The 15,890-nt window shown below is 46.8% G+C and overlaps 1 protein-coding gene across 1 annotated transcript in view; it reads left to right on the forward strand.

Moving 5' to 3' along the window:
* Positions 1-546: 546 nt before the first annotated feature.
* The window catches only part of DHRS12 (dehydrogenase/reductase 12), a 68,166-nt gene continuing 52,822 nt past the window's right edge, over positions 547-15,890 (forward strand). The window contains exons 1-2 of the mRNA XM_055426164.2: positions 547-704; positions 777-836. Coding sequence (XP_055282139.2) covers positions 824-836 — 13 coding nt within the window. The 5' untranslated portion in view covers positions 547-704; positions 777-823. The remainder of the gene's footprint in view (positions 705-776; positions 837-15,890) is intronic.

A 15,890-nucleotide genomic window follows, 5' to 3' on the forward strand; every position in this document is an offset into this window, starting at 1 on the left:
TCTTACATGTGTATGTATTTCGTTTTTACCAGAACAGTGTAAATAATATCATATCAGATACTGTGAGATATATGGGTTTCCCTGATGGCTCAGACAGTAAAGAATCCACCTGCAATGCAGGAGACCCGAGTTTGATCCCTGGGTTGGGAAAATCCCTTGGAGAAGGGAATGGCAACCCACCCAGTATTTTTGCCTGGAGACTTCCATGGGCAGAGGAGCCTGGCGGGCTACAGACACGACTGAGCAACTGACACTTAACACTATGGGATGTATAACCCATAAATAAATGGAAGGGAAGAAGAAAACTTCGTGATGCAGATTCCTTAAGTGATAAAGCGTGTTGTCAGAGTACCTTATGAAGGGCAGGGAGGAGCCATCTGCAGTGGGTACAGGCACCCAGGAAGCACAGGGTAGATCCTGCCTGGCTCTGTGAATGCCAATGGCTCCTGGCATCCTGGCTCTGGCAGAGCAGCAGCTCATGAACTCCTTTTCTAGAAGCTGTCACTTTGGAGAGGTCGTGCAGGAAAGCTGGGCCTTGGAATTGGCAGCCAGATCAGAAAAGACATTCAGCTGTCTCAGAGATGCAAGTCCTGGCTTGAACTCCTGCCTCTGGTGTGGAAGCCCCAGCCAAGTGGAGACCTCCCCTAACTCCCCACCGTCATCTGCTGTCTTGATAGAAAGGACAGATTTATTTCATGCAACATGTAAGTAAACTGCAGTGGGAAGGAAACGAGAGTCTCTGTGTTCTCACCCACACGTGCTCCTTCTCCTTACAGCCTGCTGCGTGTTTCTGCTCTTCACATACCTGGTACTGCTGCTGTCCATGGCCTTCACAGGTGAGCTGCTGGATGCCCTCGGTCAACCAGGGGATGATGGTGCTTCATCTTTAAACAGAAAATGTTTGATGGGAAGGCCCTGGCAGTCCAGGGTTAGGACTCGGTTCTTTTACTGCTATGGCCCGGGGTTCAGTCCCCAGTTGGGGAACTAAGATCCCACAAGCCACATGGCACAGTCAGAAAGCCAAATGAAACAAAAAACCCAAAATGTGTGCTAGGAAGAGCTGATGATTTTCAGACACATATTCAGTTCAGTTCAGTCGCTCAGTTGTGTCCGACTCTTTGAGACCCCATGAACTGCAGCACGCTAGGCCTCCCTGTCCATCACCAACTTCCAGAGTTTACCCAAACTCATGTCCATTGAGTCGGTAATGCCATCAACCATCTGATCCTCTGTCGTCCCCTTCTCCTTCTGCCCTCAATTTTTCCCAGCATCAGGGTCTTTTCAAATGAGTCAGCTCTTCGCATCAGGTGGCCAAAGTATTGGAGTTTCAGCTTCAACATCAGTCCTTCCAATGAACACCCAGGACTGATCTCCCTTAGGGTGGACTAGTTGGATCTCCTTGCAGTCCAAGGGACTCACAGGAGCATATTTGTCACGCAGAATTACCTGCTGAACATTTTGAAAGGATAGAGTGCCAGACCCTGCCCTGGGGAACACCAAGGACAGATATTTGCTTTTTAAAATCTGTTTAGATGGTTCCTGTGTCTCTTGCCCAGGTTGGGAGTCACTGGACCAGAGGTTTCCCAAGGCCCCTTCCCAGTCCCTATGCTCCTACATGGAGCCCTATGAAAAGATGAATCTCAGGCTGTGGTCATCGTCAGCACTCTATGCATTCTTTTACAGAATGAACAAATAAATATTTCCATTAGTCACGTATATTAAATGATCTCAGTTACTCAGAAGTTTGAAGTGTGAGGAAAAGTTGAGGAAGTGGGAGGGTTCGATCTCTGGGTCGGGAAGCTCCCCTGGAGAAGGAAATGGCAGTCCACTCCAGTATTCTTGCCTGGGAAATCTCATGGACAGAGAAGCCTGGCGGGCTACAGTCCATGGAATCATGTAGAGTCAGACACGACTGAGCAACTGAGCATGCACGCACGCAGAGGTGATGGTCGCATGTCATTGTGGATGTGCCAAATGTCACTGAACTGTTCCCTTTACAACGGTTCATTTTCTGTTACGTGAATTTCGTTTCAGTTTTTTTTTTTTTTTTTTTTACAAAACAAAAATGAATACAAAAACAGTACTCTTAGATTTGTATCAGTGAAAGCTGACAGCTTGACAGGAAATAAAAGAACAAAATAAAATTTTCAAATTTGCTCCGAACTCATATAGCCAAATAGTCTGGGGTCATCTAGTGTCAGGGCAAACAGTTCAGCCACTTCAACAGGCCCTGAAATTGTCATTGTTACAGGGCAGTTCGGAAATGAACATGTATTACATGGCTCTGCTTTAGCAAGAAGAGTTTATAAGGTATAAGGTGTACCCTGCTTAAGAGTCCCCTGTAAGAAAATGTCCCATGCAAAATCTGTCAGTCAAAGACAGAGGTTTTTTGTCAAGTCAAAAGCCTGCGATTCGGTCATCTAAACAGTAAACTGAAACAATTCACCCGCTAACATGACTGCATAAATGAAACAAGACCCCACAAAGCCAGCTGCCAAAGAGGTTATGTTAAAATCACTATATCCACCACCAGAAGTGGGCATCGGGGAATTATTGCTTAATAGTTATAGACTTTCTGTTTGGGGTGATGAACAAGTTTTGGAAATTGATAGTGGTGATGTTTGCACAAGTTTGTGAATGTGATTAGTGCTACACTTAAAATAGCCCCCCCAAATTGTATGATATATATTTTATCACCATAAAAATATTAAAAATACTCTTTAAATTTCCATAATATGCTCCCCCAATCACTATATCTAATGGTTTTACCAAATGTATTGGGGAGACTTCTAAAGCCCAAAGAGGGTAATTGTGATACTGCAGGTCAGACAAAAATCCCGAGGTCCCAGGCAGTACACGAGGCACACGGGGGAGGAAAGATGCTTTTATTAAATTTATTAGGATCCTTTTAAGCCATCTGTGTGCTGATTGACTCTCCCGTGAGCAACAGCTGTTTTTATTCATTAGCAGTGAGCAGGTATATCAGTCATTACTCATGTTCATTTCACAGCTGGGTTTTGAATGGAAAGGCAGTATCTACCCAACAACGTTGGCATCCAGTATTTAAAGGTCTTTGTGTGAAAAGGTTGTTTTGAGACTTGGAAAATATTTCCGTCTAATAATGTCTTCAGTTAAATTAGAGATGTCGAGAAAGTCAGGCCTCTGTAGGCTGTTGATAGAGATACATGCAATGTGTGTATCTGATTTTGCTCTGGGACCCTGAATTTGCAGGTCTTTGAATACCTAGAAATCTTTATTCATTTCAATGAAATATGGTATAGTCATAAGAAAACAGTTTACTCCCTCTGTTTAAGTACCAAAGCCTTCATGGGAAATAAAATGTCAAATCAAAGCTAAAACTTTAAATGTCATTAAATAGAAGACTTTAGTTCTACAGTGAGAATCCGCTTTTGTGGTTTCTGGTGACAAATGCCATTGGTCAGAGTAACTTTATGCTGCAGGAACAAATCAGTCCTAGAATCTCAGTGACTTAATACTACAAAAGTTTGTTTCTTTTTAAAATTTTTTATTTTAATTTTTATTTTATACTGAATCAGTTCAGTTCAGTTGCTCAGTCGTGTCCAACTCTTTGCAACCCTATGAACCGCAGCACGCTAGGCCTCCCTGTCCATCACCAACTCCCGGAGTTCATTCAAACTTATGTCCATCGAGTCAGTGATGCCATCCAACCATCTCATCCTCTGTCGTCCCCTTCTCCTCCTGCCCTCAATCTTTCCCAGCATCAGGGTCTTTTCAAATGAGTCAGCTCTTCGCATCAGGTGGCCAAAGTATTGGCGTTTCAGCTTCAACATCAGTCCTTCCAATGAACACCCAGGACTGATCTCCTTTAGGATGGACTGGTTGGATCTGCTTGCAGTCCAAGGGACTCTCAAGAATCTTCTCCAGCATCACAGTTCAAAAGCATCAATTCCTCGGCGCTCAGCTTTCTTTATAGTCCAACTCTCACAGCCATACATGACCACTGAAAAAACCATAGCCTTGACTAGACGGACCTTTGTTGGCAAAGTAATGTCTCTGCATTTTTAATATGCTGTCTAGGTTGGTCATAACTTTCCTTGCAAGGAGCAGGCGCCTTTTAATTTCATGGCTACAATCACCATCTGCAGAAAAATAAAGTCTGCCACTGTTTCCACTGTTTCCCCATCTATTTCCCATGAAGTGATGTGACCGGATACCATGATCTTAGTTTTCTGAATGTTGAACTTTAAGCCAACTTTTTCACTCTCCTCTTTCACTTTCATCAACAGACTTTTGAGTTCCTCTTCACTTTCTGCCATAAGGGTGGTGTCGTCTGCATATCTGAGGTTATTGATATTTCTCCTGGCAATCTTGATTCCAGCCAGTGCTTCCTCCAGCCCAGCATTTCTCATGATGTACTCTGCATATAAGTTAAATAAGCAGGGTGACAATATACAGCCTTGATGTACTCCTTTTCCTATTTAGAACCAGTCTGTTGTTCCGTGTCCAGTTCTAACTGTTGCTTCCTGACCTGCATACTGGTTTCTCAAGAGGCAGGTCAAGTTGTCTGGTATTCCCATCTCTTTCAGAAGTTTCCACAGTGTATTGTGATCCACAGAGTCAAAGGCTTTCGCATACTCAATAAAGCAGAAGGCATCATATTAGTTCAGTTCAGTTCAGTTCAGTTCAGTCGCTCAGTCGTGTCCGACTCTCCGCGACCCCATGAATTACAGCACGCCATGCCTCCCTGTCCATCACCAACTCCCGGAGTACACTCAAACTCATGTCCACAGAGTCGGTGATGCCATCCAGCCATCTCATTCTCCGTCGTCCCCTTCTCCTCCCGCCCCCAACCTTTCCCAGCATCAGAGTCTTTTCCAGTGAGTCAACTCGTCGCATGAGGTGGCCAAAGTATTGCAGTTTCAGCTTTAGCATCAGTCCCTCCAATGAACACCCAGGATTGATCTCCTTTAGAATGGACTGGTTGGATCTCCTTGCAGTATAAGGGACTCTCAAGAGTCTTCTCCAACACCACAGTTCAAAAGCATCGATTCTTCGGCGATCAGCTTTCTTCACAGTCCAACTCTCACATCCATACATGACCACGGGAAAAACCATAGCCTTGACTAGACGGACCTTGGTTGGCAAAGTAATGTCTCTGCTTTTTAATATACTATCAAGGTTGGTCATAACTTTCCTTCCAAGGAGTAAGTGTCTTTTAATTTCATGGCTGCAATCAGCATCTGCAGTGATTTTGGAGCCCAAAAAAATAAAGTCTGACACTGTTTCCACTGTTTTTCCATCTATTTCCCATGACGTGATGGGACCAGATGCCATGATCTTTGTTTTCTGAATGTTGAGCTTCAAGCCAACCTTTTCACTCTCCTCTTTCACTTTCATCAAGAGGCTTTTGAGTTCCTCTTCACTTTCTGCCATAAGGGTAGTGTCATCTGCATATCTGAGGTTATTGATATTTCTCCCAGCAATCTTGATTCCAGCCTGTGCTTCTTCCAGCCCAGCGTTCCTCATGATGTACTCTGCATATAAGTTAAATAAGCAAGGTGACAATATACAGCCTTGACGTACACCTTTTCCTATTTGGAACCAGTCTGTTGTTCCATGTCCAGTTCTAACTGTTGCTTCCTGACCTGCATACAGGTTTCTCAAGAGGCAGGTCAGGTGGTCTGGTATTCCCATCTCTTTCAGAATGTTCCACAGTTTATTGTGATCCACGCAGTCAAAGGCTTTGGCATAGTCAATGAAGTAGAAATAGATGTTTTTCTGAAACTCTCTTGCTTTCTCCATGATCCAGCGGATGTTGGCAATTTGATCTCTGGTGCCTCTGCCTTTTCTAAAACCTGCTTGAACATCTGGGAGTTCACGGTTTACATACTGCTGAAGCCTGGCTTGGAGAATTTTGAGCATGACTTTACTAGCGTGTGAGATGAGTGCAATTGTGCGGTAGTTTGAGCATTCTTTGGCATTGCCTTTCTTTGGGATTGGAATGAAGACTGACTTCTTCCAGTCCTGTGGCCAGCGCTGAGTTTTCCAAATCTGCTGGCATATTGAGTGCAGCACTTTCACAGCATCATCTTTCAAGACTTGAAATAGCTCAACTGGAATTCCATCACCTCCACTAGCTTTGTTCGTTGTGATGCTTTCTAAGGCCCACTTGACTTCACATTCCAAGATGTCTGGCTCTAGGTCAGTGATCACGTTATCGTGACTATCTTGCTCATGAAGATCTTTTTTGTACAGTTCTTCTGTGTATTCCTGCCACCTCTTCTTAATATCTTCTGCTTCTGCTTCTGATACCATTTCTGTCCTTTATCGAGCCCATCTTTGCATGAAATGTTCCCTTGGAATCTCTAATTTTCTTGAAGAGGTCTCTTGTTTTTCCTATTCTGTTGTTTTCCTCTATTTCTTTGCATTGATCACTGAGGAAGGCTTTCTTATCTCTCCTTGCTATTCCTTGGAACTCCGCATTCAGATGCTTATATCTTTCCTTTTCTCCTTTTTTTTTCACCTCTCTTCTTTTCACAGCTATTTGTAAGGCCTCCTCAGACAGCCATTTCGCTCTTCTGCATTTCTTTTCCATGGGGATGGTCTTGGTCCCTGTCTCCTGTACAATGTCACGAACCTCCGTCCAGAGTTCATCAGGCACTCTATCAATCAGATCTAGTCCCTTAAATCTATTTCTCACTTCCACTGTATAATCATAAGGGATTTGATTTAGGTCATATCTGAATGGTCTAGTGGTTTTCCCTACTTTCTTCAATTTAAGTCTGAATTTGGCAATAAGGAGTTCATGATCTGAGCCACAGTCAGCTCCTGGTCTTGTTTTTACTAACTGTATACAGCTTCTCCATCTTTGGTTGCAAAGAATATAATCAATCTGATTTCGGTGTTGACCATCTGGTGATGTCCGTGTGTAGAGTCTTCTCTTGTGTTGTTGGAAGAGGGTGTTTGCTATGACCAGTGCATTCTCTTGACAAAACTCTATTAGCCTTTGCCCTGCTTCATTCCGTGCTCCAAGGCCAAATTTGCCAGTTACTCCAGGTGTTTCTTGACTTCCTACTTTTGCATTCCAGTCCCCTATAATGAAAAGGACATCTTTTTTGGGTGTTAGTTCTAAAAGGTCTTGTAGGTCTTCATAAAACCGATTAACTTCGGCTTCTTCAGCATTACTGGTTGGGGCATAGGCCTGGATTACTGTAATATTGAATGGTTTGCCTTGGAAACAAACAGAAATCATTCTGTCATTTTTAAGATTGCATCCAAGTACTGCATTTCGGACTCTTTTGTTGACCATGATGGCTACTCCATTTCTTCTAAGGGTTTCCTGCCCACAGTAGTAGATGTAATGGTCATCCGAGTTAAATTCACCCATTCCAGTCCATTTTAATTCACTGATTCCTAGAATGTCGACGTTCACTCTTGCTATCTCCTGTTTGACCACTTCCGATTTGCCTTGATTCATGGACCTAACATTCCAGGTTCCTATGCAATATTGCTCTTTACAGCACCGGACCTTGCTTCTATCACTGGTCACATCCACAACTGGGTATTGGTTTTGCTTTTGCTCCATCCCTTCATTCTTTCTGGAGTTTTTTCTCCACTGAGCTCCAGTAGCATACTGGGCACCTACCGACCTGGGGAATTCCTCATTCAGTATCCTATCATTTTGCCCTTTGTTACTGTTCATGGGGTTCTCAAGGCAAGTATACTGAAGTGGTTTGCCATTCCCTTCTCCAGTGGACCACATTCGGCTGTGGTCCATGTGATCAGATCAGCTAGTTTCCTGTGATTATGATTTCAGTGTGTCTGCCCTCTGATGACCCCTAGCAATACCTACCGTCTTATTTGGGTTTCTCTTACCTTGGTCGTGGAAAATCTCTTCACAGCCGCCCCAGCAAAGTGCAGCCGCTGTACCTTACCTTGGACGAGGGGTATCTCCTCAAGGCCGCCCCTCCTGACCTTGAACGCGGAGTAGCTCCTCTCGGCCCTCCTGCGCCCGCGCAGCCACCGCCTGTTGGACGTGGGGCAGCTCCTCTCGGCCGCCGGCCCTGGCCTCAGGCGTGGGGTAGCTCCTCACGGCCGCACCTCTTTGCGTGGTTTGTTGCGCCGGGGCCGGCGTCTCTCGCGTCGCGTCTGCGCCGCCGGGCCGGCGCAACGCGAGAGGCATCATATTACCATTGGTTAAATAGGACTAGAGACAAAGGCCTGAGAATAGTTGAGAGAAATCTTTGCCATTGGGAGAAGAATCACCATAAGAAAGGCTGTGAGTCTGGGCTGATTTGATTGTCCCAGCCTGGGGGCGAGGCGTGGGTGGGTTGGGTGGCTGAACTAGTCAATGGTGCCTGCCCCTAATACAGCACCAGGTTCTGCACACGGAGGAAGAATTCTCTGCCTGCTCCACACTGCCTTGTGGGCACTGGAAGCAGAGTAAATGGAACCCTTATATTACACAGTGGATGCACTGTGGGAATGTGACCAATAAACTGGATCTTATTTTTAAATTATTTTTTGAAATTTTGGGTATGCTGGGTTTTTGTGTGCGGACTGCTCTCCAGTTGCGGTGCTCAGGCTTCTCATTGTGGAACACGGACTGTAGATGCTTGTGGACTCTGGTGCCTCCTGGGCCCTCGGGCACAGGCTCAGCAGTTATGGTGCAAGGGCTCAGTTGCTCCGCAGCATGTGGGATCCTCCCTGACTAGGGATCCAACCCGTGTCTCCTGCGTTGGGGGGCAGATTCCTAATCACTGGACCACCAGGAAAACCCTGGATCTTATTTAAGCCCATCAAGACACCTGGATATTTAAAGGGATCCTTCGGATCCTTTGGTAAAAATGCATCATTAGAAATATGGTTCGTCATATATGGCTTTTCATAAAAGCAGAGTACACCTGTAGCCAGTTAGTACCCAGACAAATGGTACAGTGATGTCTGGTCCCAGCTCTGATGTCCTATGGACTGCCATTCCGTCCATCCATTAAGTACCCTGAAGACTGGGTGGCCTGGGAGACTGGGCCGATTCTCCAAGCAGGGGATCAAGCTTCGGTTTGTGTGATTAACATGTTGGCTTTTGCAGATGTTCGGTTCATTTTCCTCATGGGCATTGTGTTCTTGAAAGCATTTCTCTCAACCTCCCGTTCTCTCCCCTCTGCAGGAATGAAGTTTATGGAGGACCGTCCCATACAGTCCCTCATTCCTCTGTACTTGCTAGTGGGTGGGATCACCAGGGCCTTAAAAGTTTACTAGTCAGTAAACTTTGTAGTTTACTATTGTAGTTGTTTGTAGTTTCTATTGAAATTTAGCTTACAGGCACCATGGAATGCAGCCTTTAACCCACCCCAGTATTCTTGCCTGGAGAATCCCAGGAGCCTGGCGAGCTACTCTCCATGGGGGTCACAAGAGTTAGTGACTAAACCACCACCACCACCACTCACAGAACAGCTTCCTCCTAAGCGCAGGTTTGTTGAAATAGTAGGATCCAGTTTTTCCAGATGAGAAGTATTCACCCAAAGATTCCCTCCTCTGCTCTGAGTTCAGTGTGCTAAGCTGAGGCTTTCCTCTGATAATCATTGATGCAGAGAAATTACTGACTGCCAATTACTTATACTATTGAATTCAGTTGTAATTATGACCTTTCTCTCTGCTTCTTTTTTAAAAAGTTTCTTGTGTCAGGCAGTACAGATTACATCTGGTTAAAATGTCTTTGATTTTAGCAGTTCCTAATGTCTGTTTTTAACCATAGCTCCTAGTTCTCAACTGACTAGCATGGAATTCGTTAGCTGCAGTCATCAGTCAGACATTAAACTCTGATGTTTAGGGACGATGTCTGTGACTCTCAAGCTTATGTCAGTCTAGAGAGCTGATTTGCTCTTGGGTAGTATTGACATATGGTGAAACAGGAACAGTGATGGAAAAGGAAATATCAAAGGTCCTGCATAGCCTACAGTTAAGTTTTCAAAATTCCTAGCCCACAGAAATGTCACAGCTGCCAAAAGCACCTTAGGTCTAAAATACCTGAGGTCAACCTCCATTTATCAATGACCTTTCCCAACCATCTAAGCTTTCCATATCAAAAGCTACAAATACAAGCATTCATTTTTCCAATTTCCTTCTGGTGCTTGGGGCCTTTAAAAGAGGCTGCCCAGTGGCACTGGTCATGATATTAGTCTGAGACAGCAAAGGAATGTCTTCAAGATGGCTGTCCTCATGTGCAATGAGTAGCTACAAGCTCTGTTCTGTCTTGGGAAATGTGTATGATTTGGAGCAAGTCTTTGGAGCCTTTTCTGTCTGAGTCCACCTCACTGTTAAATGTCCTCTTCTTTTGGCCGCGGTCTGCTGGGCAGTCTTAGTGTGTGTGTGCTCAGTCGTGTCCAACTCTTTGCCACCCCACGGACTGTAGCCCACCAAGCTCCTCTGTCCATGGGATTTCCCAGGCAAGAATACTGGAGTGGGTTGCCATTTCCTTCTCCAAAGGATCTTCCCAACCCAGGGCTTGAACCCGTGTCTCCTGTGTCTCCTGCATTGGCAGGCAGATTCTTTACCCCTGAACCACCTGGGAAACCCATTGGGCAGTGTACTGGAATGCATAAATACACAATCCTTTCTCTTAACATCCTGGTGAAATCTACCTGGGGCTCTGTTTAGCTCCAAGGAGACCCAAAGGCTCTTGGATCAAAAGGGCTGCATATCCCCTGTGGCCCCGCAGTGTTAAGGGAAAGCTCTGATGGACTGAGTGCCATAGAGATGCTCAAAACAAGGGCACAGTTTTCAGCAGTAATTACCTCTGCCCCACCCTCTCTCACCGGACTACCTCATAATCAGGCTGCAAACTAGAACTTTCCTTTATAGATGTTACCATCCATGGAGTCTGTTCCTCTTAATAACAGCAAACTTTTGTCTTATGAAAGTCAGCTCAGAACCCAAAGGTAATTTATTTTAATGAACAAACGAGAGCCCTAATAAGCAGCATTGATTTTTTTTTTTCCTGGCAATCGAAAACTGTTTGAGGCCAAATTAAATTTTTGTGCTCATCATAGCGAGGCAATAGACAGTACGCCCATAGCCATGAGAACAAGAGCAAACAGGTCTGTAGAGATTTACTAGTGAGGCTGGTGTTTTCTGTTTAACCCCCTTGGAACACTGCCTCCTCTCTGAAATGAATCACTGTATTGGCACCACTGTATTCCACGGCACCACCTTATTCCATGGTATTGAAGAGAAAGCTGCAGAGAAGAGCGTGGACATTTCCCAGGGTCACCTAAGAGAACTGACAGTCATGACCCGTTAGAAGATCATGAAATGAATTTAGTAGGTTGTAACCACTTAAAAGGGCTTCCCAGGTGGCTCAGTGGTAAAGAATCTGCCTGCCAGTGCAGGAGACGGAGGTTTGATCCCTGGGTTGGAAAAATCCCCTGGAGAAGGAAATGGCAGCCCACTCCAGTATTGCCTGGAGAATCCCTTGGACAGAGGAGCCTGGCAGGCTACAGTCCACGGGGTGACAAAGAGTCAGACATAACTGAACATGCATGCATGACCACTTTAAAAAACAAACAGAATAGAAAATGTTAGCATGCCAAGTGTTGTGTGATATACAAGCACATGTGTGTTTGGAACGTTGACCAAGTAATTTGCCTTCCAAACTGGGACACTGTTGAGCTGTTGTGAGTACAGGGGATCTCTGATAATAATCATGCCAGGAGAACAGCATAAACCAGGACTCCCTGAGCCAGTGAGGACGTTTGGTCACCTGACTGCTAGGCTATGACATGAAGTGTATCTGTTGTTGAGCGCCATGTTGGAAGAATCTGAAACGCTGATTTAGTGGCCATTTCCCTACCTAACAGTCCTCCCCGTCATCCTCCAGGCTCCCCTTCTCAGCAACGATCGCTGCCTCCCGGGAGCGCTTATTTTGTGCCAGATGCCACTAAGAGCTGGGCCTTCGTTCTGAGCTCATTCAGTTCCCACCTCGTCCCTTTTGATGCAGACTCTTGTGTCAGAAAGGGTTTTATGAACATAAGGAACAAAATTTCCGGCTAACCTGAGAGGTAATTTGTTAGAAGGGCTGTTAGGAGCCCTGGTGTAAGAGGAAGGAAACAGGTGGCTCCAGAAAGCCTGGGCCGAGGGACCGGGCAGGTGCTCTGAGCCAGCACTGAAGTGATCGAGCCCCAGAGGGTTTCTCCTCTCTGGGCGTCAGGTGCCTACCAACCCATCCTGGGAGGGCGGCCAGGTCCCTGGATCCTGGGTGCCAGGCGGCCCCAGGGTGGGGAAGGCGTCTCCAAGGAGGCCAGTGCCCCAGATACACCCTCAATACATGTGATTGTGGAGGAAGCTCCCCAGAGGCTAGGGCCCTGCTCGGAAGGGAAAGGGTGCTGAGTAGCTGAACCCTGCGAGCTGTGCTGTCAGCTCCAAGCTTACAGATGAGGAAACCGAAGCCAAGAGGTTGCTTTTCTTGGGTTTCTATGGCAGTGATGGCCAAGCTCCTGTGCCTTCATGCCCGCCCCACCTCATAGTCCTCTTCGGCCATGCTGCTCCTTCCAACTGGGTTTCCCCTGTTGCCCAAACCCACCACCCTTCACTTTTGCCATCCCACTTCCCATTCCTACCTTTCTCTGCTTACTGGGGTTCAGAATATAACCCCTCTTCTAGGAAGCCCTCCCTGAATGCATCAGCTTTATCCAAGTAGCTCTCTAGACCCCTCTGAGCCCTCACTTCCCTTTCTTATGGAAATGTTCGCCTCTCAGCCAGGCTTCAAGTCTTATTCCTAGAAAGGCTCATAAATAAACAATTGCTGTAGAATGTGAGAGACATGGTAGAAATACACACTTAAGAATCATGGAAACCCAGAGGAGAGATTTCTAACCCAGCAACTGATTGAGTTGAGAAGGCCCAGTGGAGCTTCTCGTGAGCCTAGAGTTCAGGAATGGAGTTGCAGACTTGGGTGCCATCCATCTGTAGGTGAGTGGTGTTACTCAGGGGTCGTGCCGTCGGCCTGTAGGTGGGTGGTGTTACTCGGGGGTCGTGCCATCGGCCTGTAGGTGGGTGGTGTTACTCGGGGGTCATGCCATCAGCCTGTTGGTGGGTGGTGTTACTCAGGGGTCGTGCCATTGGCCTGTAGGTGGGTGGTGTTACTCGGGGGTCATGCCATCAGCCTGTTGGTGGGTGGTGTTACTCAGGGGTCGTGCCATCGGCCTGTAGGTGGGTGGTGTTTCTCGGGGTTCATGCAGAGTGAGTGCACAGGACTGGGGCACATCTGAGAGTCCACGAGGGCAAGCTGCTGGGAGAGTTTGCTGGTTTCTTCAATGCCTGCAAAGGTCTTACCAGCAAAATGCTGAGCATCCTAGCAGACTCAAGAAATGCTTGCCCGCCTGGGTCTGGGAAAGGCACTTTTGCTCTTTTCAGAGTAAGGATTTTGTACTCATAAGAGTTTTATTTTTTTGGAGGGGATAAGGCAAAGAATGGGAGACCTTTTCAAATCACAGTTGCAGTTCCAGTGACTGTGAAGAGAGTGAGGGTTGCTGTTGTTACTGCCGCTCCTGCTGGGCTGTTATTCAGCCACGGGCACCTTGAAGTTATAGAAAGAGCACGGACTTTCAAACAAGACACGTTTTATCTTTCCTTGCCCTGGTGGCTTTTGTTATGGGAAGAAGAGTGCTCTTATTTAACGAGTCTGGCCGCCTTTGGGGAACGATAAGGAGCATCTCTCTCAACCCCAGATCAGCTGGGTTTGCTCTGTTGGGTGCGGGTGGGGGCGCACAGCATCCCAAAGGCAGCTGTAACAGCCGCCAAGGTCACGGACGTAGACGCCTGCTCGGCACTGGTCTAGACTGCTAGCCGGGCATCGCAGACAGGGCGTCCCTCTCTCAGTGCTTTTTGTGCCCCTGCAGACCCTTCTCTGGGCCTGAGTCTGCTGCTTTCCCTGGTTATCTGTGTGTGTGTGCTAAGTCACTTCAGTTGTGTTGTCCGACTCTGTGCAACCCCGTGGACTGTAGCCCACCAGGCACCTCTGTCCGTGGGGTTCTCCAGGCAAGAATACTGGAGTGGATGCCATGCCCTCCTCCAGGGTATCTTCTCGACCCAGGGATCGAATCCATGTATCTTACATCTAACCTGCGTTGGCAGGCGGGTCTTTACTATTAGCACTACCTGGAAAGCTCCTGATTATCTGCATGCTTCTCTAATTTGCTGATGGCATAAACCAGTGGTGTGTGTTTTTTGGCTGGGTTGCATGCGATTTCACTAATGTAGATATTTTTTGTCTCTGAGTTTTAATACCACACGGTGGCAAATCTACTTAATGCCAGGGTTTGGAAGTCTTCTGTAAATCCATTTGTTTGGAAGTCCACGATGACACTGAACAGCCACCACTATCATACCCTCTTGACACTGTCTTGAGATGAGGTTCCTGGGAGCTGTGGTACCATGTCAGGGTGTCACCCCTGGGGTAGGGGGAGCCCCTGTGCTTTAGAATTCTAGATGAAGATTCTGTCATGTGTCACAGCCTTTGTCTATTTTTACATGGAGCTGGGCTGCTGTGTGTGTGCACACTTTATAATCAAATCAATTCCTGAGTGGCCACCAGTGTGGGGTACCTCCCTTTTTCATAAATGTCGGCTCAAATAAAGGGGGAACATTCCTCTCCATGGCTTTAAGCGAAAAGGACCCATGAGTCCCATGGATTATCCTCATCGAGTTTGGGGGCATCTATCTCCTGGAATTACTGTTTGGTCCTTATTTCCTCCCAGGTTAAGAAGAGGGTGCTAACTGCGCCCTCTGCTGGGCAAAGAAGGGAGAGCCTTTATTCCACCCCAGTCCTGGGTATTTTCTAACTTTCGAGTCACAGAGGAAGATCAGAGGGTTTGCAACTTGCAATCCCTGCCCTCATCTGTGGTGCCCATGCCATTTCTGTTGTGTCTCCACATCGCTGTCTCTGTCCTGGGTGCCTGAGAGGGCCTGTGAGCAGGCAAGGTGTTCCATGGGTGAGGGACGCAGACAGTTGCTCTGAAACAAATGAATCCCAGAGAACTCCTGTGCATGAATTCATGGAAGGGACACTGGGTGACTCAGGTGATGCGTTCATCCACACACTAGCAGGCTTTGACTGGTAATGTATTAGGGACTCCCTCAAGGGATGGTGAGGGCTTCCCTGGTGGCTCAGACGGTAAGGAACCCTGAGACAAGAAGATCCCCTAGAGAAGGGAATGGCTACCCACTCCAGTATTCTTGTCTGGAGAATGCCGGGGATGAAGGAGCCTGGTGGGCGACAGTCCATGGGGTTGCAAGGAGTCAGACAGGACTGAGTGACTAGCCCTTTCACTTCACTCAAGGGATGGTGACGATGGCTGTGACACATTTCAGGAAAGAAGTTCACGGCCAAAGCAAACGGTCCACGACTGTGGCTCTCTGAAAGTCTGGCTTAATCCAGAGATGATGTCCACACTGTGTAGGAAGTGATGGCTGCAGGCCCTTGAACTGATTCTGTTAGTACCATTTCCCTCATCTGGGCTCTTGACAGAAGAAGAGCAGGGCAAGCTCACAGCAGTGATGGCTCGCTTGCTCTCTCTAGTCGCTAAGTTGTGTCCGACTCTTGCGACCTCATGGACTGTAGCCTGCCAGGCTCCTCAGTCCACGGGATTCTCCACGCAATAACACTGGAGTGGGTTGCCATTTCCTTCTCCAGGGGATCTTCCTGACCCAGGAATCGAACTTGAGTCTCCTTTATTGCAGGCAGATTCTTTACTGACTGATGTAGGGCCTAGAGGGCGGACATTCTATTAATACACTGCTTATACCTTAAGTATCTATACCTATGTACTGAAGTATATATACCTTTGGGCTTCTTGGTGGCTCAGCAGTAAAGAATCCTCCTGCAATGAAGGAGCCGCAGGAGATGTGGGTTA

The sequence above is a fragment of the Moschus berezovskii genome, chromosome 13, assembly GCF_049115385.1.
Source record: "Moschus berezovskii isolate FMDL1 chromosome 13, NW_MosBer_1.0, whole genome shotgun sequence".
NCBI lineage: Eukaryota > Metazoa > Chordata > Mammalia > Artiodactyla > Moschidae > Moschus > Moschus berezovskii.